At 40.7% G+C, this 24,855-nt stretch overlaps 1 protein-coding gene across 1 annotated transcript in view; it reads right to left on the bottom strand.

Moving 5' to 3' along the window:
* KLHL14 (kelch like family member 14) overlaps positions 1-24,855 on the bottom strand; it is a 123,284-nt gene that overhangs the window by 85,592 nt on the left and 12,837 nt on the right. Inside the window, exon 3 of the mRNA XM_060243843.1 lies at positions 3,118-3,239. Within this exon, the coding sequence (XP_060099826.1) occupies positions 3,118-3,239 (122 nt within the window). The remainder of the gene's footprint in view (positions 1-3,117; positions 3,240-24,855) is intronic.

Here is a 24,855-nt window from a genome sequence, read left to right as displayed (position 1 = left end):
ATTAAGAAGGAAAAACAATAACCAAAATTAAACTCTATATCAAAATATTTTAAAATACTTTATATTAATACTTTATTAATTTACAATTTGTCAACCTTTTTGATGTTGGTATGAAGTAATTTCTAAAGTACTGTCTAGTATTCACAGCTTTTGATCAACCATATGGCTTAAAATTTTTCAAATAATATTATTTACTTATTTTGTTACTAAAATTAATACAATAAGATAACAAAACCATAAGATAACATTAAAATAAGTTGATTTCCTAGCTCAATTTTCCTTTACTTGTATTTTAACAAATACATCATGCTACACCTAATGACTACTATAAAAGACTACCAGCCCTAATAGTAAAAGCTACAGAACAAAGTAGGAGTCAAGTGCATCTTTAAGACCAACAATGTTTTATTTGGAATGTAAGCTTTCGCGTGCTCCAAGCACACTTCATCAGACGAGGAATCAGGTACAATGAGCAGAGCTACATATAGCTGGTAGGCAGTGGTTTAGAATGCAAAATGGTAAAAAAATTAAGATCCAATGACAGAATAGCAAAATTAACAAACTGAGCAAACCTTTGATCTGGATAGCATGAGTATGAAAAAGCAATAAAACAGTAATATGTAAAAATGCGAGAATGTCTGTTAATCACTCTATTGTATAAGCCTAGGCCAAAGAGAGGGCATTTCTTTCTCAGTTACAATTATTTAAGAACAACAATGACAATAACAACAATTCAGATATAATTCTTCATCGCAAATTAGTCAGGCTCCTTAACGAATTAAGTTTATCTTCTACCTGCTCATATTCAGGTCCAGTGTTAGGGCCTCGGTCACCCCAGGCCAGCAACTACCCCACGCCGCCCACCCACTCCTGCCCTGCTGCCGCACCCATGGGGAGCACAGGTGTGGCTGTGCATCAGGGGAGGGCAGGCCAGTCTCCGGCCATGCCATGCCTGCACAGTGCACTCTTAGAGGCACAGCTCACTGGCAAGCTGTGCCTGTGCTCTTGGAGGCACTCCAAGTCTGCCCTTCTTAGAGCTGTCTCAGAGCGCCTCCAAGAGTGCACTGCACAGGCATGGCTTGCCTGCAGCCCCCACTCTTAGCCTTTTTTGGTCTGCCCAAGAAGGCTGAGAGTGGGGCTGCAGGCGAGCCACACCTGCGAAGTGTGCTTTTGGAGGCACTTCAAGACTGTCCTTCTCAGGAGTGCCTCCAAAAGCGCACTGTGCAGGCGTTGTCCTCCAAGCCTGGCTTTCCTTGCCAGGGAAGCTGAGCTTATAAAAGAATGCGCCCCATCCAGCGGCTCTCACCTTCAGAATGAGAGCAGCTGGGCAGGGGCTGTTCTCCTACAAGCCCGGCTTCCTTTGCAATGGAAGCCAGGTTTAGAGGAGAGTCCACGCTGATGCACCGTCCCACCGCTCTTAGCTTCCCGAGACTGTAACTTAGGAAGCCAAGAGCGGCAGGGTGGGGGAGGGGGTACCCAGCGGCACCCCATAGGTGAGGTGGCACCCCAGGCAGCTGCCTACTCCCACAAGCTGACCATGTTCAAATTGCTGCACAGAAGTGGCAACCATGTCATGTAGTGCTTCATATTTCCTCTTTTTCACCTCTCAGCAAACTGCCTGTGCATTAGCCAGTGTTAGTTTGTGGCAAGCCAGGTCCTTCTGCAGTCCATCAAATATTCTAATAACATAGCTTGATAAAATCACTTGATAAAATCACAGCACAAATTGTTGCATGTGAATATGACAGATTTTAATTCTAAAATAACATAAAATATACCTGTTCATTCTCATAAATGGAGGTGAATGGTTATCCATAATTATAAATTATCTATGGAGCTTTACATGATATTTTCCCATGTGGGCTTCTTTCCATGTGCGCTTTTTTCTCTGTGGGCTTTTTCCGTATGGTCTTTTTTCTGTGTGGGCATTCTTCCATGTGGGCATTTTTACGTTTGGGCTTTTTTCCTGTGATCATTTATGACTGGCGGGGGGGGGGGGGGGTTCTGTTAACTTTTTTCCTGTGGGCTTTTCCCCTGGTTACCCTATTACACCAGTGTAGTTCTTCTACATGTGACCTTTTTTTTTTTGCACTATAGCAGCTAAAGTGCCCCCCTTGGATCAGGCTGCCAGAGAAATAACATTTCTGTTAGTAAATCCAAGTTTCAGCAGTTGTCTAGCTTTTTAAACTATGGCTTTGATTTATGGATCAAAACTGCTCATTTATAATTTTATCTGAACTGCTTTAGGCAATTCTGACAGTTAAAAATTTAGTTTTATTGACCAATGCAGCTAGTCTGCCACAAGGGGACCAGTACATACACAGCCTACTGCACTGGAAAACACACACACAAAACTATTATGTGATTCCATGACCAAGTTAGATTGGAAATTGTAACCAATATAAAATACTTTCCAAAGCTCAAATCTCCAGACTAAATGCTTTTTGTAAAACATAGCTGCCCTTTAAGAAAGAAGGCATAAAACCTGGCTAGAAAGCCTGCCAACACATTTTAACAAAGCTGACATTAAGTCACTGATACCTGCTTGTGTCAGCAAGAGCTCTAGGGGACTACAGAAGAAACTCTCTTTATTAGTGTAGACATCAAAATGAAAGCTAAAAAGAAGGAACTAAAATGGTATAGAATACAAATTCCATGAACACTAAAGTGAAATATTCACTGGACATACTCTGACCAAAGGTGAGCGTTTCTAAGTCCCCCCTAGTTTTGATGGCAGTGATTTAAGCACAAGTTTAGCTCTCTTACTGAAATCAATGTAGCTTAACAATGCTTGATTCTGCTTGGTTGTGTCCACAGCATGTAATATGCATAGCATTAATAGCATAATGGAAGGATATATAAAGGAAAGGGGAGTATTTAAGAAAACTTTGCAAGTTTGCTTTGAAAACTTATTGAAATGATTTTAAGCCAGTTTTAATTTAGGCCTATTCCATTGTAAATTTACTATCTTCTGCAATCTCAATTCATTTTTCAGTTGTGAATCCCTTGTAATATATAAACAAATCTCTGCAGGGAAGCAGATCAATAAAGTGTCTAATTTGATTAACCATGTTTTAAAATTCATCAAGGTAATTCAACGTAGAATAAACTGCTTACTTGTCAGTATTTTCCATGTCTTCTTTTCATCATCGTAATACTGAACCAAATTGCTGGGTAGCCGGTCAGGTCCAGGAGGCAGTCCTCCAACCAACAAAAGCATTTTCTTGTTAGAGCGAATTCTTCACCCAAAAGAAGAAAGAAGATGAATAACCACATTATTGCTGAGTATTTTTAGCAGCAACAAAATCATAACCATCACAAGAATATTCACTGCTTGCAGTTTTCTATTTCATTTTTTGTTTCTTTTCCCTATCATGTCTCGACAACTTTGAATCAAGCAGAAAAAATAATCAGAAAAGCTGCACAGCCTTCTACTTGTGGAATAATAAGTTTCCTTTATGCAATTTGTTAAAGGTTCATTCTAAAACGACCTTTTTCTTATATTATCCCTTTAAATCATCATTCTTTACAGCTGAATACACATGAAATGCTCTGGAGTTGTTCTAAGGTTAAGCACTGAAGTTGCATGTCAAAAATCGTATTAGTCAAAATCATTATTATAGGCCATTCTACACCCAAAGAACCTTGAAAAAATTAAGGTTATGCTGAGAATTTGTAAGCCAACTTCTTAATCACACACTGAAACTTCAATTCTGGTACTTCTGTACAATTAACAGCATCTTACTAACAGTTATAGCCTGAACTTGACTTACTTACAAAATACTTTTTTTCTCTTTCATTTAGCCCAGTCTCCTGCATTCTCTTCTCCCCCTCCTCCACAACCCCTCCTTTCTCTGCTCTCCCTCTGAGCACCACTGGCTATAGCAACACCAATTGGTAAAAATGAGACTGTGATGTTGTTGTGAGCCTCCCCAGAGTGGAGCCCTGCCAATGCTTGCCACTGATCCAGCGGCATGAACCTGCTCAAGTGTGCAAAGTCACTCTAATTCCCTCCCTCTGTTTTTCTACCTTCTCCCCCAGGGGGCAGCCACTGAAAAGAGTGACTACCCACCCATCAAGAGCTGGCAATTCGCTGCTATTAACCGTGACCGTGATTCCCAATCTGCCTGGCAGTTCTTAAGAACAGGACTGCAACATCTTATATGCAGTAAAAGCTGTAATATGCACCCTGGCCTCCATCACTATACCTGATGAATGCACGTTTCTTTGTACATTAATGGATTTAACACAATTTCCAGGGAAGAAGGGAGAGGAGACCTAGACCCCTAGATGAGTACTGATGCCTTAATAGTCACTTCACATATAATTGAACATCTATCAGTTACACAAAGCCTGGAAAGTGATAAAATCTAAATAGAGAACCATGGTAAGGCAATTCATTCTACTATGTTACTGCAATGTTAAATTTAAGTATGAGCACATGTTACTGTCCACACTGAATATGATACAGCACTGTATGATGGTCAGTTCAGTTTATGCTGATCCGCTTGGTGTTCTTCTAGTTACCTGTTCTGTGTTGATCAGTGATTTGTGCAAGAAAAGAACAGGGCTTCCTTCCTATAATCAATTGGTATCATCACCATGTCATTTAGGTACAATAAAAATGGGGGCAAAGCTTCTGATAGAGAAAAAATCCAACAGAGGGAGCTTTATCACCAATGTCTACATACTGCATTTAAAAAGAATAATGCTTGCTTACTATATCTGGCAGGAATATCTGGATGACAGACTCAGGTAAATGTGGAATTCCTTCTGTATAGCCTTCAATTAAGGTATTAAGGATTATACCTAAAACAAATTAGGGATGTTTTATCAAAAAGAAACAAAAAGGAAGAGTCCCTTAGAGACGTACAAAAGGTACTACAGCAGCAATGATCAAACCTTCTTGGCAAGTTTACAAAAAGTTGCCTGAAGTTCCAAGACAGTGCAACTCTAATGTATATGTATGCAGCTTACTCCCCTTTGCTTTAGGATGGATTTACTCCTATTTTATTAAGCCCAGAGCAAGAAGCATCACAGCATGGGATGTGCAAGTTGGACTCTCTGCCACAGCGAAGCCCACAGGCCTGTTCTTATCTAGGAATACAACATACCCCTGATGCCTGTGCTATTTGTGGCACACATGCTGAGGGTTGGCCAACATAGTTCAGAAGGGAAACATCTGATTTCATTTACAACAAGGAACAGCAATGACTATGAAGGTCCTTGCCACTTAAGTGCCTATGAACATGAAGAAAGAAAGAATACCTAGCATTGGTTTCCTTGACAATTTACCTTAAACCATTAATACCAAGACTGCCTCTAAAAGTAAAATGATAGCTATTATGTGCTTTAAAAATAATTTAGACGCCGAATAGGTAGCGGGCACTAACAAAGCTCATGAAAATGAGGGAAGTCTTCAACAATGGAGATCAAATCAGTCCCACAATCATTGTCAGCATACTCTGTCTTCAGACTCATGACTGATATATGAAAATCTCCATATGCAATCTTAATTCTATTCAGTCCCTCCAAAGAGGGAGTAGAATGAACCATTTTTAAAATTTGAGTAAAGGACGACTAAACACATAGAAAGAGACTGAGCAAAGTTAAGCCATAAGTCACTTATGCATGATCATCCTTAATGAGAGAGACTAAATTGTTTTTTCAAACACCCTTGTGCACCATATTCTATCTCTATCACAATCCATTTCATTTGTACTTTAAAATTCTGAAAACCCTGATACGGTTAGCCAGGCCTCAGATTCAGTAGGAGCTCACAGGAGCACAGTTCCTGAACCTTTCTGAGTGTTCCTCCTCCTCCTTCCCACCATGCCCACTAAACAGTAGGTGCAGATGCATAACAATCCCTGGATGAGCTCCACCACCTATTTTTCTACAAAACGACCCCTTCGGTTAGCCAGTAAACAAACTTATTCACTTTTGCATGTTACTCTCATCTAAATAACCCATTTCAAGCCTCATAGAACTATGACGAAACAAAAACAAAACAAACGCTCACTTGTCTTAGGTGCAAGATGAATTATAACACTTTGCTTTGAATGATCAAATGATGGTCACAGGTCCTATACATTGAGCCCAAATCCAACTATTGTGAGCAGGTAGAAATTAGGGCTGTGCTTTCATAGCCCTTTGAAATAAGATATAGACTGTGATGATAGGCTGATTTTCTGAATCAGCATTGATCGGATGCTACTAAAGTGGGGATAATTGTTGCAAGACTATGGTTGCCCAAAAAAGGTGGCATACTGACACTGGCAAAAGGTGTTCTGAATGGCAGACAGCATGTGGGTGTCCATAATTAAGGTCTAACTGCATCAGAAAACCACAAATCTAGCTCTTAAAACAGAGTACAGCCTCATCCAGAATGAACCAAATACTACTTCTATGGCCAGCCAAGCCATCTATTAATCTTGTTTGGACAGAGCTTCAGTTTATTGGTCCTTATCCAGCCCCTTATCATTAGTGTGGGAACCATTTAAAATTTTTAGGTCTAGGGCCCTAGCCGTGCGATCTAATAGACGACCAGCATAATTGCACTTCATATCTTTAGATATTCTTTCATGGGGCAAATTGGGCAACTCGGCGAACTGAAAACAGACATCGTATCCCCTATTTAAAGACTTATCATCTTTTCCCAATCTAGCATTAAAATCACCTCCCACTATAACATACGCTGTCGGGTGTGTCCTAAATAACTCCTCCATATAATTCTCCAAATCTCTCCAGGCAAGCTCTGTGTGGGCCTTGATTTTAGTGGGGGGAATATAGACATTCAAAAACAAACAATCAATTTTTTTAAATTTGAGGATCAGAGCCATTGCCATTCTGGTATAGAAAGGTGGTTGGATGACTTGGACTCTCAGAGCTGTTGATATTAGTATTCCCAAACCTCCCTTGGCTCTACCTCTCACTGACGGCTCAGCCTGGGCTTCATATATGTTATATCCGTCCAGAGTCATAGACTCTAAGGACCAAGTCTCCTGGAGGAGTATAACATCATATTTCTTCAAGAGGTTCTTGGCATCTGGTTCCCTAGATCTAGCAGCCCATCCCATGATGTTCCATGATATTACAGAGAGAGAATGGAATGTCAAACCCTCCTTCTGTTGGCTAGGGGTCAGTCAATCTGTCTCTATTGCATCCAGGACCCCATTGGCATCCTGGAATACACATCCATTGTTGCTCTGATTCTTCAGTCCTTCTTTGACCTTTTGCTTGGTGACCTCAGGATTATCTGACAAATGGGGGCAAAATCCATAATGGCAGTCCTTTTCCGCGGTGGGGCTCACTTCATTTGTCCTCCCTGAAATTTGGGCTGCGTATGTGGGCAAGGAGGGGTTCACTCCTGCGGCCCCAGTTCCCTGGTTAAACTCCCCTAGGCTATCAACCCTTGCTACCGATTTGTCCACTGATGCCTCCTTCTCCAGACGGGCTTGGTAAACTTCTTCCAATCTCTTATAAACCCCGCCCAGTCTGGAAAGTATAGCTGTTTGATCCCCCGCTGGCAGGTATGCAAAATCTTGCAGCAGCGTTTTTTCCTCAGTGCTCTCTAGCCAGCCATTTCCATCTCCCATCTGACAAGCCAGCGAAGTAATGCCCTCCATAGTTTGACCTGAAGAAACACCCTCGGACTCCGTCCTCATATCATGGGAATCACTCCCAACTTGCTTACAGAAGCTGGTAGACCAACAGAGGATAGATTCCTCTGATCTGCCTTTGGGGGAGTAGCAAAATTCTGCGTTCCACGTCTATTATTAGAGCAAGTGTTGACACAAGGCCTCATAGGATATAGGACCCGAACAACATTGTCTTGGAATACACGTACCGGAAAAACCCCTTTTGTGCTCAGTTTCATTTTTTGTCTGAGAAGTAAAGTGGGGACGTTAGGGGAAGAAAAAGAGAGTAAAACTTTCTTTGCTTGGCTCTGATGATTGAGCGGCTCTATTGATATAAGGTCAATTGTAGCTGGATTAATCCTCAAAAGTTCGCTAAGCCGACTCTTAGCCATGAATTTATTTCCCCAGTATGGATATGATCCCCTGTACTTACATACCATCAAGCAGATCTTACATGGCTGGAGAATCAATTGCTGATAGTTCTCACCTTTCTCTCTCTGGGGTGTAAGCTGCCCAGGCCTCCGTGGACTGCTAAAATTTTTCAAAGTTAATGATCTGATTGGCATATGTTGATTACTATTCTCTGAGAGGGACAGTCCTACTATCGCTGCTGTAAGAGATTTAAGTTGGTTCGAAATCTCCTCCATACCTTGAAAAATGCAATCAACAGTTCTTGCAATTAGGTCAAGCAGATTGCTGCCTGCTGATGCAACACAGTCCCCCTCAGTCAAATTCTTGCTGGGCAACTGCCACGCCCCAGAATCATCCACAGCTGCTGCCCTCCCAACCGGCCGAGGCGAGCAACTACACTCCACTTCCTCTGGTAGGTCTAAATGTTCCTCAAGTGGGGTAAAACGGTTAGCTGTCTTGATATTATACTCCACAGAGTGCCCAGCTTGCTTTGTCTTTGGTCCAAAAAAGTCTTTAATTTTCAACTGTTTGCTCTTTGGTGAAACGCCAAATTCATCAACGTCATCTCTAGGCCGCTTGCCCGCCATTTAATGGGCTGTTTAAGCTGTTTAAGTTTCTTATCTTATGACTATCCACACTGAAGGGAAAAGACAACTGTCCACACACAAGTATCTTCATAAGGTGTGGGGGAGGAAATGATTTTGCCTGCTGTAGGCCAAGGCCATAAATCCTTCGCTACCACACCACAGATAACAGCCGCAGTAAATAAGGCGAAAACAGCAGCTCCTAAGCTTTAGAGGCTCTTATTAGACCAAAGAGCAGGGAAACCATGTAACATTAAACAAGTCCACTCCCTGCCAGGACAACCTTGAGGGAGCGTAGAAGAAAGAAAGACAAAAGGCAGAGTCTCACGGAGAGCAGAGAACAAGCAACCTCCCTGTGGCAGTGAATTCCACATGTTAATCACCGCCCCTTATCAACTCCAGGCACCTATTCAGAACATCCACTGCCACAGATGGGTTAGATGACAACCTAGCAAGAATGTGATTTAAAACGGAAACCTGTGACACCCTGTAATACAAAGGCCATCAAGGAAGATAATACTTCTCTAGCACAACCTTCCACCTGTCCTAACTAAGCAATCCAGAAAGGTATCATGGGCTGCGCTCAGACTACGGGCTTGGTGTGACCTGGCCATGCCGCTAATTACACCTTTTGATCAAACATCCCATCCTGAACTGGCTTCACTGTACATTTGTCCCATGGCTGATCATTCAGATTGTTGTGCCACTTTTTTTTTCTTTCACACACGTGCATAAGCATGTATCTGAAGTTCCTCTCCTTTTTGACAGCTCCACAATCCCTGTGCCGAGTACTGTGGCCCCTTCAGCCTCTTTCATATTACCTCACTTCCTTGGAAAAAATGGGGGGGGGGGGTGTAAGCATCATGCAGATTTACATGAGAGCAGCCCCAATGACTTCAGTACATTTACTGTTGTGTCAAGCATGGGATGCTCCCCAACAGCAACCCTTTTTCTGCTAACACAGTTTGCATGGGGGAAGTGGGATAGGGAGTAGGGTTGCAAGCTTCCTTCTGCCAATATGGGAGCCTAACTAGGAACTATTTCCATGGCTTTCCAACCCCAAGAAACAGGAGGGGTTTTTCTTTGAGGGGGGGAGCTGTCACTCAAAAACAACTCCCCCAGGGGCTCCCAACCTTGACAGAGTGTTGGGTGCAGAAATGCACAAACGAGGATTCAAAACCCCGGGCACAAATATCAACTTATGGGCAAATCACTACCTGATTTTTTAAAAAGCAGCAGAATGGTAAGCTCACACTTCCCAAATGCCTTGAGTTCACAACGGGAATTCAGACATCTGTAATGCAGAGTAAAAGTGCTGACATCCGTAAAAACTGAACCTTCATCAGTTGCTAAGAACTCCAATTTGAAGACAGGTCAGAACAGGGTGCCAATGACTGGGGAACAGGAGGAAGATATCACTGTTTGATTGTGTACTTTAAATCTGGAAACAAACAACAGTGACATTGGATCAAACAGCTTGTTTGACTGCAGCCATATTCAGTTAAATCAAAACACATTTAAAGCTCAGGAAGATTTAACAGATTCACACTATCTCTGTTTTTCTCCTACCAGAATGGCCAACGCTATTCAGTCCTAAAAGTGGAAAGGAAATCAGGTTAAAATGTTCCATTCAGAAATACCTGAGCAGCCATCCTTTGCTTGAGCACCTTATCTAAGAGGGGGCGGGGGGGGATTTCTAACAGGTCAATCATTGGCAAAACTGCTTGCATCTTCCTTAATGTGGCATTCAGCTCCTCTCAGATTCAATGGGTCACTTCTTCCTCCTAACCAGATATCAGTCAAGAACAGTCAATTAAAAGAGTGGGAGGCAACACCCCTCCAAACATCCAGTCCACATAATCTGGCAGCAGTAACTGTCACTTATCGAAGCAGGTAGCCACTAAGCCTAAGGGAACATTTGAGAGCTGTTAATACACCTAATAGAGCTTCAAGGCTGCACTGGATACAAGCAACTTTAGCATACAAAGTACTTTGCAAACAAGTAATAGCATACTGGAAAACGTTCAAAAAGACCATGCACAGTCCCCACTTGAAGAAGCTCCCTTAGAATATAAAACACTCATCTGGAAAGCACTAATTAGATGCAACAGTAGTATAATACTATCAAGAATGGTCAATAAGGGAAGCCCAGGTTGAGTTGGACTCACATTGAGATTTCCTCCATTTGATTTCAGACTCTAATCCATGGGAGAAGACATCCAGGAAATATTTACTCAAGCACCCAGGTCTCGTCCATGTTTTAAAAGCTGACCAAGACTTCAACAAGAGCATGACCTGACAACAGAAAACTCTCTGAGAAATCATCAGGATCCATCAGCCTTTAAGGATTCAACTAATTTCTCACTCCTTCAGAACTTAAGAGCCCCTATAAATCTGACCCTCACTAGAACTAGTGATCGGTTAGTGCAAGGGAATTCTTGAAGTTTCTTCTTCTAAGATATATGTGCTTATTTGTTAAAAAAATCCAGCTTTGTATGTTTATGGTACAATATATGTTTTGTGCCACCATTGTAAAAGTTAAATAAAATTGGATGTACTTGAAATGTGCATTTGTGTACTGTTAAAGTGAATTAAAAGATTTTTTAATGATCTACAGAAGAAAAAAGGATCTATCCAATACTGAATAGTATCCATTGCAATCTGGTAGACAGTACAGCATCCTTGTCGAAATCTCTAATAATTTCACCATTGAAACCTAGTTCAAATTTTCAGTTGTGCATTCAAGATGTTTTGAGCACGCACTTAAAAATGTAAAGTGTGAACTTGTCAGGGAGCTGTGATTAGCTATGATTAGTGTACAGTTATTGGCAAACCTGTATAATGTGAAAAGGCCCCTCAGGAGATGACAGATCTAAAATTCTATACTAAAGACTTCCATATTCTGCATCTGGAATACATTATGCCAATTAGTCAAATTAAGATGAATATGTGCTTCACATAATTTGTGGGAGAAGTTTTAAACTGTGTTGATTTCCATGTTCACCTATCACATGAAGAACTGCTTACATAAGAAACCCCACTAATGTAAGAATTTCTATCCAGGTCTGCCAATATGTTTTTATGTTTTTGGTTTTCTCAAGAAAACAGCAGTTATTTTAATTGAAAATACAGATTCAAATTCTAACAACAGGCCACAGCACACAAAGCAAAAGCATTATTGAACAATGAAAGATAAATCTTTTAATAATATAAGCAATTTGTAATTTTAGGTACATGATAAAAGATGCTCTCCCAACATCGCAATCATCTTGGGAACAAGTGCAGTTGCTGTTAGTCTCCAAACCAGGACATGCTATGCAGGGACCTTCACCTGGATACTCTATGTGTAGCTACCATTTTCTGGAAGCAGTTGTTTAAAAGAATGCCATTGCTCTAAAGCGCTATCACTGTTACAATTGCCAGCTGCTTGGAGGAAAAAAAATTGTTCCTTTTATAGATCTTGACTGGGATGTTAGCTACCAGTTGATATTTACCTCTACGCCATAAAAAGCTTCAGCACCTATTTCCATATATAACACAAGAAGCAGTACATTTTCCCAGGCCTGTTGGCAACCCTAATCACATGTATACTACCGATGTGGAAACACTAGTTCATATAAATAGTGTTTCCATATAAATATGGAGTTACCAAGAGGCCACCAATGACTCATGAGTGGAATAAGCTCAGTGAAAAAGTCTTCTACTTATGTAAGAGTGAGGGGTAATTTCACTTAATTCCTCTTCTTGCCACTGCCCCAAGTGCTTCATAGCATTTTGCGAGATGGTGCTCCCCCACCATCTTTTAGTGATCACAGTGCTGCTATGAGAAAGGGAAGGAAGGGAAGATCCACTTCAGCAAGCACCTTCTGCTCATGGGTCATAGGGTCTGACTCACGGTTAATTTTCCACCATAAAAGAATTAAGCAACAGGCCATTTTTCAAAAAGCTGTTACACGTAGCTTTGAACTCACAATGAAAATGACTAGGTTGAAAAACCTGTGGCCTGTATTATTCAGAAAATGAATGGATAATAACAATATATCTTTGTCTGTCTTAAAATCCAGTTGTTCTGGGATACAGGTATATAATTTCAACAGCCTGGTTTACTTTTTATATGACAGTTTCACATTTAATTTTTTTTAAAAAACAAGATTTAGAACAAAAAAATAGCAACCTTGACTTCTATAGAATTTTATTTTCACAGCTGACAGGTGTACTGAAGATAAAAGAGAAAAGAAATCAGAGAGTCTGACAAAGAAAACTTATGTTGTGCAAAGACTATATTGATGACCTGTTCTGTGTAGGCCATAAATATGCTGATGGGCATGAACTGGGGAAATGGTGGTTCATTTGATTGCCTGACCAGTGGCTTGTGGTTCATCTGGTTCAGGAGGTGGTAGAACAGCCCCCTTGCAGGTTAGAGATGCCAAACTCACAGCAAGTCTTCAGTATGCTCTCTTCCACCAGCCCTCAAAGTTTGGTGAAGATTGGATTTTGGATCTCTGAGTTATAGCCCCTCAAAGTAGGTGCCTGAAAGGAAAGCTCAGCTCTAGCTTCAGGTTCAGTCTCCAAAACCACAGCAAGGGACACCCCTCCAGCCAGGAGATGTGTTTTAAAAACTGTTCCACTGTGGTGGGTGAGGCAAAGGAGTTCCTCAAAGCCTCCCCTAAATCAGCCAAGCAGCAAACAACAACTGAACTAATTCTTCTCTCTTCATGCTGCAAAAAAAAAGGCAGCTGCTTCAGGGTGTGGTATTATATTGGTATATAATCTGTTTCCATAGAGCAGTTATGGGAGCCCCATGGTTGGCTCCCATAACTGCCAAACAAGCTATTAACAAAGCTTTGCCTATGAATTGACTGAATCAGCACCAGGGTGTCTGCAGAACAAACCACAAAAATGATCCAAATGAACCACCGTGAAAAATGCAGTTCATTTTTTTGTTCAGGAATAATGCAAGCAGATAAACCGGTTCAAAAAGAATCACGAACCCGCCCTGTTTGTACTCGAATCGCAGTTTGTTTCTTGGTTTGTGCCCATCCCTAGTGCTGACTCCTACTTTAAGCTCAAGCAAAGGAAACCCCCAGTAAACAGTACATGCAGTACTCAGCAGGTAGGGCGTTCACCGAAAGAAAGACATAGGATGGTCATTTAAAAATTAATTGAGGCTTGGGCGCTCTGATCTTTGAAATTTTTTTCTCCTCTCTGATGAACTAAGAGGATATTGCTCTGTGAGAGAGCTCAGCTGTGGATCAAGATTCCGAAACCGGACCTTTTGCATCAATTACCTTTAATCTCCATGAGTAGCACCATCAGAGACTTTTCCATTACCTAGAGAATTTGTAACAGAATTTAGGAGAACAGTTTTGACTTATGGAAGTATGGACTTGGGAGTATGGATTTGGAGGATGTTTGTATATTTTTGTTGTGTGTAATTTCTAATTGTATTATTGAAAGTTCATTGCTTACTGTGTGTTTTGATATTATATGAGAGGTATCTGTTTGATATTATTATTTACTACTACATGGTAAAGTATTAGTGAAGACTGTATGTACTATTTACTGGGGGTTTCATTTGCTTGAGCTTGATTACCCCCAGGACCCCATGTGCTTGCTTTTTTGACATCTACTTTAAGGCAGCAGCTTAATGTATGTAATGTAAGTAAGGAAAGAGTCCTGGATAAAAGCTCTGTTTCATCCCAAGGGTCAAATGTCACATTGGATTTGCAAGACCAAGGATACTGATCATTTTATCCTTCTTCTTAATCCTCTTTGTTGGATCCTAAATTCATATAAAAGATTTTGAAATTCTTTATCCTTTTCTTATTTACTTTGTCTATACTCTGCCTTTCAACCACACATTACACACAAAACATATAACAAAACCTTGGAGGTCAAAATCTGGAGAAATAGTAAGGTGTGGCTCAAGTCTTTATCTACTGGCTGCTGATCCACTTATATTGGTTCCAGATGCATATTTGTAAGCCAAAATGCTCTCAAAATGAGGTTGGGGAATTGTCAGGTGGGCACCTGGCTTAATCAGGATCTTTTACCTGTGTATACAGGATTCCACGTCCAGAAATTAATGCTTAAAAATATTAGGGACTCTAATTAAGTAAAATAATTAAAATTTATTCCAGAAAAATATAGGCTTCCATACAAGATAAAATACTCATAAAATCATACATACAGTTCCAAGAAAAATAGATAGAGATATAGAGGAACACATGGGTAGACGAACAGGGTGATATTTACCTATCGTAGTCTTCGAGGAAGGCTCCAATGGCGACGAGCGAGGAAATGGGAGAGGGGACCCGAAACTTGGCCTAAGAATCGAGGATGGATCTAGACAGCGGAATTGGGATACTGCTAGAAGCACACATGTGGGGAACTGTGTTACAGGTTATATAGACTACCTTGATCCCTTAGGGGATGGGAGGTACAGGGGTGGATGATAGGTGGTCAGCTGGTACATGACCTCAGAAAAGGGGAGGCTCTGCAGTGACCATAAGGGCTGGACTTCTGCAGTAGCCAATAGCAAGTTAATTGGTGGCACCTAATTGGGTGCCCATGATTTACCAATGAACAAGCTTGGTCCAGGGGTACCTGGTTGGACTTTCAGGTTGCAATGGACCAGGGTGAGGCTCCAAAATGAGGAAAAGAATGGAGGGAATTACTGGGTGGAGGTGTGCTTGAATTTACCAAACTTCTCTAAAAAGGTGACAACAGATGGCCAAATTGCTACTTAAGGTAACACCCGGTTTACACAAAGGAACTTGGCTCTGGCTGAAGATGGTCTTCCTCTTGGCATCAGTCTTTGTCTTGAGTTCCGTTAGACAAAGGCTTAGGCAGTCTGGCAGGATCCACGCCTAAGAAGAGCTTGATTGCCTTATGCAGAAGTTGAAGCAGCTGTTGGATATGGAGTCAGGAAAACAAGATGGATTCTGGTGGTGTTAGCCTTTGGTTCATGGAAACAGGCTGGAAACTGTTTGCCTGTACAGTTCATGGTGGCGTGGCTTCTTCCACTGCAGCGGCCAAGACTGGGCACACAAGGAACAGCTGGAATCTCGTCTGTAGTTCTGGCTAACACCCATCCAAAGATGTAGAATGCTGCTGCAAAGCTGAGGCTTATAGTATCCACATAAGCCTTAGAAACCGTGGGCAAAGTCCACTTCTTAGAGCAAATGTGTGCGAGTCAAAACTCCAAGCACCCTGGCAACCATACTGGTGATCACGATGTCCATGTGTATGAAAAGTAGGGGGCTTTTTCTTACATATTGTCAAGGATGACTGTACATCCAGAGCAGGGCTGGTGACGTAGCTTTGGAGTGTGCATGGGTCTAGCATTCCATTTCTCCTGCTGCACCCCCTGATGCTGCTGTTCTTCATTTTGTACAAAAGATGTTAGAGCTTCTTTACATGTACTGAATGTAACAGGTAGTTTTGTTTTTATGTCTCTTCTCTGCCCATTTATTTTTTAATCACATTCACTTATGTGTCTTCTTCAAAGACCTCCTTATGAGTAGAATATCTTCTAGCTATACCTAAAGACTATACATTGTAAAGTGATTATCTTCTCTTGCATTCAGTAATTCTTACAAAAAAATATGTACCATCTCTCCAGAGGCCTGCTGAAGAGAACTAACAAAGCAAAAACAAACACAATGGGATCCCTCCCTTTTCAAACATTCATGTTTTGCACTTAAAAGAAGGGGACCTGTGAGGATTCATAGGGGAGGAAAATCCCATTTCTCTTCCGATCCCTGCTTCCTCTCTTGTTTTGTTGCCTACTTGCCAACCTTCCTGTTGCCTCTGCCTCATATCAACCCACCCCAGGGGTTTTTTTTCCAGCAGGAATGCACAGGAATGCAGTTCTGGCTGGCTTTACATCAGGGGGTATGGCCTAATATGCACATAAGTTCCCGCTGGGCTTTTTTGTAGAAACAATGATGTCAGGGGGTGTGGTCACTGAATTTCTATAACTAACCTCTCTTTCGGAACTTGTTCCTGGTAACTATTTAATCTGATCCCAGCCTGTCCTCTCTTTCGGAACTTGTTCCTGGTAACTATTTAATCTGATCCCAGCCTGTCCTCAGACAGGGTAGGTAGGGTGGGACTCGGGGGGGGGGGTAGATGTGTGTGTGTGATTGGGCACATTAAAGTGTCTGAGGAGTGTCTGTGTCTGTGGAGAAGGTGTTCCACAACCTTTGCAAAAACCAGTACAAAAGTCCTGTTCCTGGTGTTCATATGCTTCATTTCCAAAGGTAAGGGCACACAAAGCAGAGCCTCTGATAATAACCTCAGATGGCAAGCAAGGTTCTACAGTGTAAAACGCTACTTCACATAGTGTGTATAACTTTATAGATAATAACCAAAACCTTGTATTGTACCGAGAAGCAAAGTCAGTGAAGACTTTTTAGAACAGCTGAGATGTGGTCTCTAGCTCATACCTTCCAGCAGCCCAAATACCATATTTTGAACCAGTTGAGGCTTCCAAGCAATTTTCTGAGGACCACAGAAAGCATGCTGCTGTAGTCCAATCTAAATGCAATTAGTGCAATTACTGTGGCCAGATCATACTTCTCACAGAGAGGCTGCAGCTGGCAAATAAGCCCAGGATAGTTAAAAGCATTTTCATCTGTAGCCTCAGATCTAACTGAACACCCAAACTGCAAGCCTGCTTCTTAATTGAGAATGCAACCCTGCCTAGAACAGGATGACATCACAAACCTCACCTGCCCTATTATCAACTTGCAGAATTCATCTGAGACCCAGTGCCAGAAGGCAACATCAGGAAAGATCTTGGTCTCTTTGCCCTGTTGTTGGCTCTCCAGAGCAACTGGTTTGCTACTATGTGAGGCAGGATGCTGGACCAGATGGAACACTGGTCTGATTCAGCAGGTCTCATTCCCCCTTGCAATTTACTGGCCCTCACCCAGACCATTACTGCCTCTTAGCAAAGGTTTTCAGCCACGGTCATCAAGACAGCTTCAGTTCCAAAACCAGGCCTGAAGCCAAACAAACAATCCATGTCAATCAAGAGATCCTGAAGTCATACAACCAACAATTTGCTATAATATAATCATTTCTAAACTTCTTGACAAGAAGCCCATCAAAAGAATTCTCTTTTAAGGACCTACTTGCTGATCCCAGCCTTGACCCAGAAGCAATTTTCCATGGGCCAGCTGTATTATACTGCAGGCAACTTAATAACCTACTCTCAAAGCATTCATGATACCCCAGTTGGAAATCACAGCTCTAGTGGTTATACTTTAACTAGCCAGACACAGAGCTTTGTCTATTGCTTCAATGGTACAATGCTGTTATGTAGAAATTGGAAGGGCAGGTCTCTGGCAAGATAGCATATACATTTTCTAAATTAAAATCTAAATACAGGGAAGACTGTGTTCCCTTAACTGTATTCATACAGTAACAAATTTTCCACATGTACTCTGCTACAGATTTTTTTTTTTTTGCTTTATTAGTATTCATATAATTTTCCAGCAACCATTCTATAAAAGTATTAACTTATTTCATATCTTAATATTAAGATTCTTGCTGCATCAGACTCCTTTTCTTATTATTTAAGGTCAGAACAGAAAACCTCCAACTTAAGAACTGAGTAACAGAGGATGGCTGAATGGTAGTTTTTGATCGTAGTATCTGAGACCTAACATTATACACAGCTCCTCCCCATCTATGTTCCATTACATGTCTGAAAAGAACTGCCCTAAATAAATGAAGTTACCTCTTCTAATCAGTATCTAATCAGAAATTGTGTCCTGATTTATCTCATTAATTCAATCTGTCCTAGATACTGTATATGTTGAATCCCAAATCCCTTAAGAATATCAGCATCTCACAGGAATTCTGAAAAGAACAATTGAGGACTTGCAGGAGACATCTCACTTCCTCACCTCCCACTATTTCCTTTTTTTCCCTTTCCTAAAAGCCCCATAGTTTCTCCCCTTTTTCTGCTTCCTTCTCTCCTTCTAGGCTTGCCAGCCTCGAGATGGAGGCTGGAGATCTCCTGTAATCACAACAGATTTCTGGTTTTCCGGGTTATGTCGCCTTGAGCTCAGCAGGGTCCGCAGGTTGTCTCAGCCATGGCCCCTCTGAATCAGGCTGGTGGAGGGATGCCACAGATGTGACACCCCCAAAGAGACCATGAAGGGGTCTTATTTTGGCATGGAAATTTTACAGCAAGTCAGGGGCGCAGCAGCGGCTGTTCCTGTTCTTCTTGTATGCCCCGAAGCTCCCCGTCATGATAGCCAATACAGCAGAAAGAGGTGAACACCCGATCGCTTGCTTTTCTTTCTCTCACTAAGCTTCTGATCTATCGCTTCTCTACCTCAAGCATGACAATTCTACGTGGCAAGTAAGTGCTTTCAATACCACTTGCTAATGGATCGTTTTACATAACAACAAGCGGGTCAGTTCAAAGCAAGGGAAAGAGGTTGATTACATCTCCACTTTCCCTGTGAATGAGGCTTCGAAAAGTTAAAGAACATTTTTAAACATTGGAAATAATCTGAATTAATCTGAATATAGATACTTAAATCGACCTGGACTATAATTGGATATCTGTTAAAGAGGCTATTATTTGGCTGCAATATGGTCTGAACAAAAACGAGATATATTTTAGAAAGATTTCTCTTTGTTGTCTGATTGAAATTGAAATGCTAACACTCAAAATCTCAGCTGGAGGAGATTTGGAAAGACAGACTATCTGGGTCTCTGAGCTCCTTTTCAACTTAGATTAATAGACTGAGTTTGTTGACAGAGAAAAATGGCTTTGCCAAGTGAAATCTTTCATAAAAAAGACATTTTAAGCAGCATAAATTCTCTGAAGCAGGATCTTGGTTCATTAACAGAGTTGATTAAGAAACAAATGGGAGCTTTTGTGCTGAAAGCTAGTGAAATCTCAAGTCTACACAAGCAGAGTGTTAAAGAGAACCTGGTGACGTCTGTGGAAGTGAAAAGGGAGAGTGATCTGCTGGGAAACTAACAAAAGAAAACCAAAATGGAACCCTATGGTGCAGTTAAAAAGAGAGACCGGAAATCGAGACTGATTGAAGTTATGTCGAGAGGAACAAAGGCTGTGCAATTCTTCCTACTTTTACTGAGAGGGATGACTGTGTTAAGGAGAAAGAATGTGCATCTTAACCAAAAAATCATGATGTGGAAATTTCAGGAAGAAGGGTTTTTGAACTAGCTAGCTCTCTCTCCGTGGATAGTTGGATACGGAACTTCTAATAAGAACTGATATGTGATTTTAAAAGGCTAAGTGAGATTTTTGGACTATAATAAGTTGTTTCTCCTAGAGTAATATGGATATAAAAACTAAAGGACTAAAAAGTTTTGAAAAGAATTTTATGTAAAAATAGTTAACTTAGATTAACTTTTAAGAAGGCAGACAATATCATTATTTTGTAATCTGGTAAATTTGCTTTTAATAGATAAAGATATTTGTTTCTTATGCTTATTATAATGACGATATTGTTAAGCTAACAAGCTAATCCGTATTCTGCATATGGTTGAATTAAGCAGTAAAACTAAGATGTGGAAATCTTTGAGGAAAAAAGATTTTTGAATTGTTCCCACTGTGGGCAATTAGATATGGAATTTTTTAATGAGCACTGATATGCGATTTCAAAAGGATAAGTGAGATTTTAAAGATGGAAAAGTTTTACAAAAATGTTATATAAATAAATAGTTAATTTGGACCAATTGTTAAGAAGGTAGACTGCACAATTATTTTGTAATTTGATAGATCTGCTTTTAGTATGTTTGTCAGAAGAAATTGTCTATAATGAGACAAATTATTGTGCTCTATTTTTAGCTTGTTAAGGATAAAGATATTTGTCTTAGATTGTATTAAGGAGAGAGAAGGTGCATCTTAGCCAAAAATCAGGATATAGAATTTTTTAGGAAGAAGTGTTTTTGAATTGTCGCTCTCTCTCTCTCTCTCTGTGGGTAGTTGGATATGGAACTCTTAATAAGAACTGGTATGTGATTTTTAAAGGTCAAGGGAGATTTTTGGGTTATATTAAGTTGCTTTTCCTAAAACAATAGGGATATAAGAGTTAAAGAATGAATAAGTTTTGAGAAGAATTTTAAGGAAGAAGGGTCTTCAAAATGTTATATAAATAAATAGTTATTTGGATCAATTGTTAAGAAGGCAGACAGCACAATTACTTTGTAATCTGGCAGATTTTAGTACGCTTGTCTGGAAAAACTGTCTATAATGAGATAGATAAATTACTATGTTGTATTTTTTTTAGCTTGTTAAGGATAAAGATATGAATTTTATATTCTTATTTTAATGATGATATTGTTAAACTAATAAGTTTGTCTGTGCTTTCAATATGGTTAAGCTCAGTCAGCCAGTTTTGTGTTGAGACTGCTCTGACTTTTTTATACTTATCTATGTTGAAGAAGAATTGTTTAGACTTGTATTTCAAGTAATAGTTTAGTAAAAAAAATTATAATGAAAGACAAAGATGGTAAAATATATGGAGAGCTTCATACTTGCAGGTAGAAAGAATTGGGTATTTTATTTGGAGGTAGAATTATAACTGATATATTTGTATTCTTCTTTGTTTCTGTTTTTCCCATTCTGTATATACTTCCCCTCTCTAATGTATCTATGCTTGTGCTTCTTCTTTTTGTAGTTAAAATCAATAAAAATTATAAAATCACAACCGATTTCCCAACTATAGAGATCAGTTCTCAGCTCCAGAAGGCGAGGTTTGAAAAGGAATGAAAAGTCAGCAGGATATAATGCCATAAAGTCCAACCCCTCCAAGGCAGCAATTTGCTCCAGGGGAAATGATCTCTGTCATCCAGAGAGCAGCTGTAATTCTGGGTGAGCTCCAGCCCCTAGCTGGAGGAGGTTGGTAGCCCTAATTCCCCTTAAGGAAAATGGTTGCTTTGGAGGGTAGATTCTATGACATTATATTTCTCTGAGGTTCCTCACTTCCTCAAACCCCACCTTCTCCAGGGTCCATGTCCACCCCCCCCCCCCAAAATCTAGGTATTTCCTAACTTGGAGTTGGCAAACCTATCTCCTTCCCACCCAACCTTTATTGGTCCCTCTGTTTTAATGTTCCCATTTCACCCCACCCCTGGCAGCCTCTTCCTAGGAAAACAGTGGTCCAGTTGTATGATGCTGGCCACTGGCATGGTAGGCAACCCTCAAGGACTTGTGGGATAGTACCTCAATTTCCTTCTTCGCACACAATTCCATTTTCCCTCCTATTGGCAATCCCCATGTCCTCTCCCTGCTGTCTTCTCAGCCATTCACCAATCTACCTTTTATCTGCCTCCCATGTTCAGCTATATTTATTATTCATTTACTTCATTTTTACCCCACCTTTTTCCACTGCAGAGACTAAAGCAGTTTACATTATTATCCTCTCCTCCTTTTTATCCTCACAACAACCTTGAGAGATAGATTAGGCTGAAAGTTTGTGACTGGTACATAATCACCCAGTGAGCTTCCACAGCAAGATGGGGATTGGAACTTGGGTCTCACATGCTATACTCTGAAGCTCTAACCCCCACACCACACTGGCTTTCATAGGGTGGCTACAGCTGAACCATAACAAACAGCAAGGCCTAGTTTAGTCATGTAAATTGGGTGGGATCAAGTCATCCAGAAGTTGCTTCCAGGCCTAGTATTGTCAGCCTCCAGGTTGGAAATATCCCACAATCACAACTGAAGTCCACACAACACAGATCTGTCCCCCTGGACAAAAGGAATGCTTGGGACGGTGGACTCTATGGTATTAAATTTGGTTGAAGCCTCTCCCCTTCCCAAACCCTGCTGTCAGACTCTACCCCAAAATCTCCAGGAATTTTCTATCATAGTCAGGCCTGGCCCTTATGAGTCCTCCCTCAAAAACCAAAATAGGGCTGGAAAGGGCCTTGCCCCCTCCCTCTGGCTTTTTACTCACAGAAACTGAAGCCTGGAATACTGTGGTTGCCTAGCAACAGCCACTGAGAAAACTTATTGTTTAAAGCTACAGGTGCTCCTTTTATCTTTGGATTTTTAAAGCTGCCCAGTGTGGGGTTTTTTTTAGATTTCACATTTTTCTGCAAACCTTTTCTGTCTTGCCAATTCACAGCTTCAGTCACTAAATTTAAGTATCCAAAGGGTCCCCAACTTCTCTATTAGAATATAGGATTTGTTAATATATGTTAAGGTTGGCTATCTTTTCTCCTGCAGGGGTCCTTACAAGGCAGAGATTTTACATTTTTGTCTGCTGTTTAGCCATTACTTTCCTCAGTCACTCCCTGACCAGCTTCCTTTCAACTTGGCAGAGTTTATTTGAGCTAAATCAGTTCTCTCTCTTCCAGTGACACAGTGAGAAATATATGCTACTAGGAATTCTAGAAGCCATGATATTCCTGAAAATGTTCCAGGAGTAACAACTAGCTACAAACAACAATGCCAAGAAATACCTTACAGGTGGTCTTCCACTTCATGGTCTTCAGAGTAACTCCTGGATTTTAAAAAAATACAATGATGGGGGGGGGGGACTAACTACTGAGCAGCTGATAACACCTCACCATTTTGAGGGGGTAAAATCCCCCTATATTTCTTAGAATATTTGATTACTTATAAGACAATATCACACACTGCATGAATGTTGCCACATCAAACTACTACACTATTTTGAGATGATTATGCCATCATTATTTCCATTTCACCTGTGGCAAATTTCTGCAGAAGACTGCAAAAGAGTGGTGCAAAAAGGCATTGAATGTTGGGGGGTCAACCTTGAGGTGGAAGGGGGCTTCTGATTTTGAAGTTTACATAAAACATGAGGATATGCTGGCTAAGGAACAATCATTTAACTTTGGCTGCAATTCTATGCTCAGTTACTTGAAAGTAAGTCCAAATGAACTCAACAGGACAGGGATAGACAAGCCCCAGCATGTGTGCCAAGAGCAGCACATCAGACCATTTTATTTAGCAGTGGACTCACTGCCAAGCAACTGGGACATGGGTGGCGCTGCCAGGACCAGCAGTGCAAAGAAGGCAACATGAACCTCTTATGCCCATCATCATCTCCCAATCCTGCATAGTCACAAAGTAAGTTCAAGGCAAATCTCTTAGATGCAGGCAACACTGCTGGGGCTTGGCTTGCTCCAAGAGAGTGTGGCCAGGTACAATCCTCACTCCCTTCCCATTTTGTTTGCCAGCACACCAACACCTTCAGACAGGTGGTGCATCTCTTCAGTGATTGAACCTGCAATAGGATATTGCCAAGCACCACATACTTGATAATTGTGAGTGGTATCATCCAGTATGGTGGCTTGATATAAATCACCATCAATCAGTCTTTCATCCAGTAAGGACGCTTAAACACCACTGAAGTCAACAGTATTTAAGCAGCCCAACTGCACAGAGAAAAGAACAATTTAAACTGATTTATATCACAGCTGCCCAAGAGAAAAGAGCCATTTAAACTGACTTATATTGCATTTCTCATTTGTACTTCAGACATTTGCTAAACAAAAATGCACACTAATTGGCTGATAAAACATGCTGACCTGCAAATAAGTACTTAAATTCCTGCTCAGCTATTAAGCTTTTGGAGACTTCTGAGTGATTGTCTCAGCTTAACCCATCTTATCTTTCGTGGAGATAAAATGTGATGACTCCATGTACGTTGCCCTGAGTTCCTCTAGAAGAAGGATGTTAGTAGGTAGTCATAAATAGTTGTAATTTAAGAACTGAAAACACTGCAGATCACACATTACACAGATTATTTCAGTGGACACTAGTGGGATACAAAATACTTTTTTTTTCTGCTTGTAGTATATTCAGTTGTTTATAGCCCACTGTTCTCTGTAATGGGGGCCCAAAGCAGCTTCTAACATTGTTTCACATTCCTCCATTGTATCTTCACAACAGCACTGTGAAATAAGCTAGCACAAAAAATTTTATTGACTGAAGGTCACCCAAAAAGCTTTCATAGCAGACTGGGGATTTGAACTTGGGTCACCCAGATCCTAGCCAACATTCTAACTACTATCCTGCACTACTAGAATTCAGGGTTAGGTCACTAAGCTTATGATGACTTGGCTCTGCCTTTAGCATCAAGCCCATACAAACATACAATTTATTGTGACATACATTGCGCAGAAGCTAGAAGCTATAAAAAAGACAAGTCCATACCAGGGCTTGCTTATTAAGAAAGGAACTGAGA

Source organism: Heteronotia binoei, chromosome 7 (assembly GCF_032191835.1).
Source record: "Heteronotia binoei isolate CCM8104 ecotype False Entrance Well chromosome 7, APGP_CSIRO_Hbin_v1, whole genome shotgun sequence".
Classification (NCBI taxonomy): Eukaryota; Metazoa; Chordata; class Lepidosauria; order Squamata; family Gekkonidae; genus Heteronotia; species Heteronotia binoei.
The sequence above is the reverse complement of the archived record's forward strand: the minus strand, read 5'-3'. Positions and strand labels throughout refer to the sequence as shown.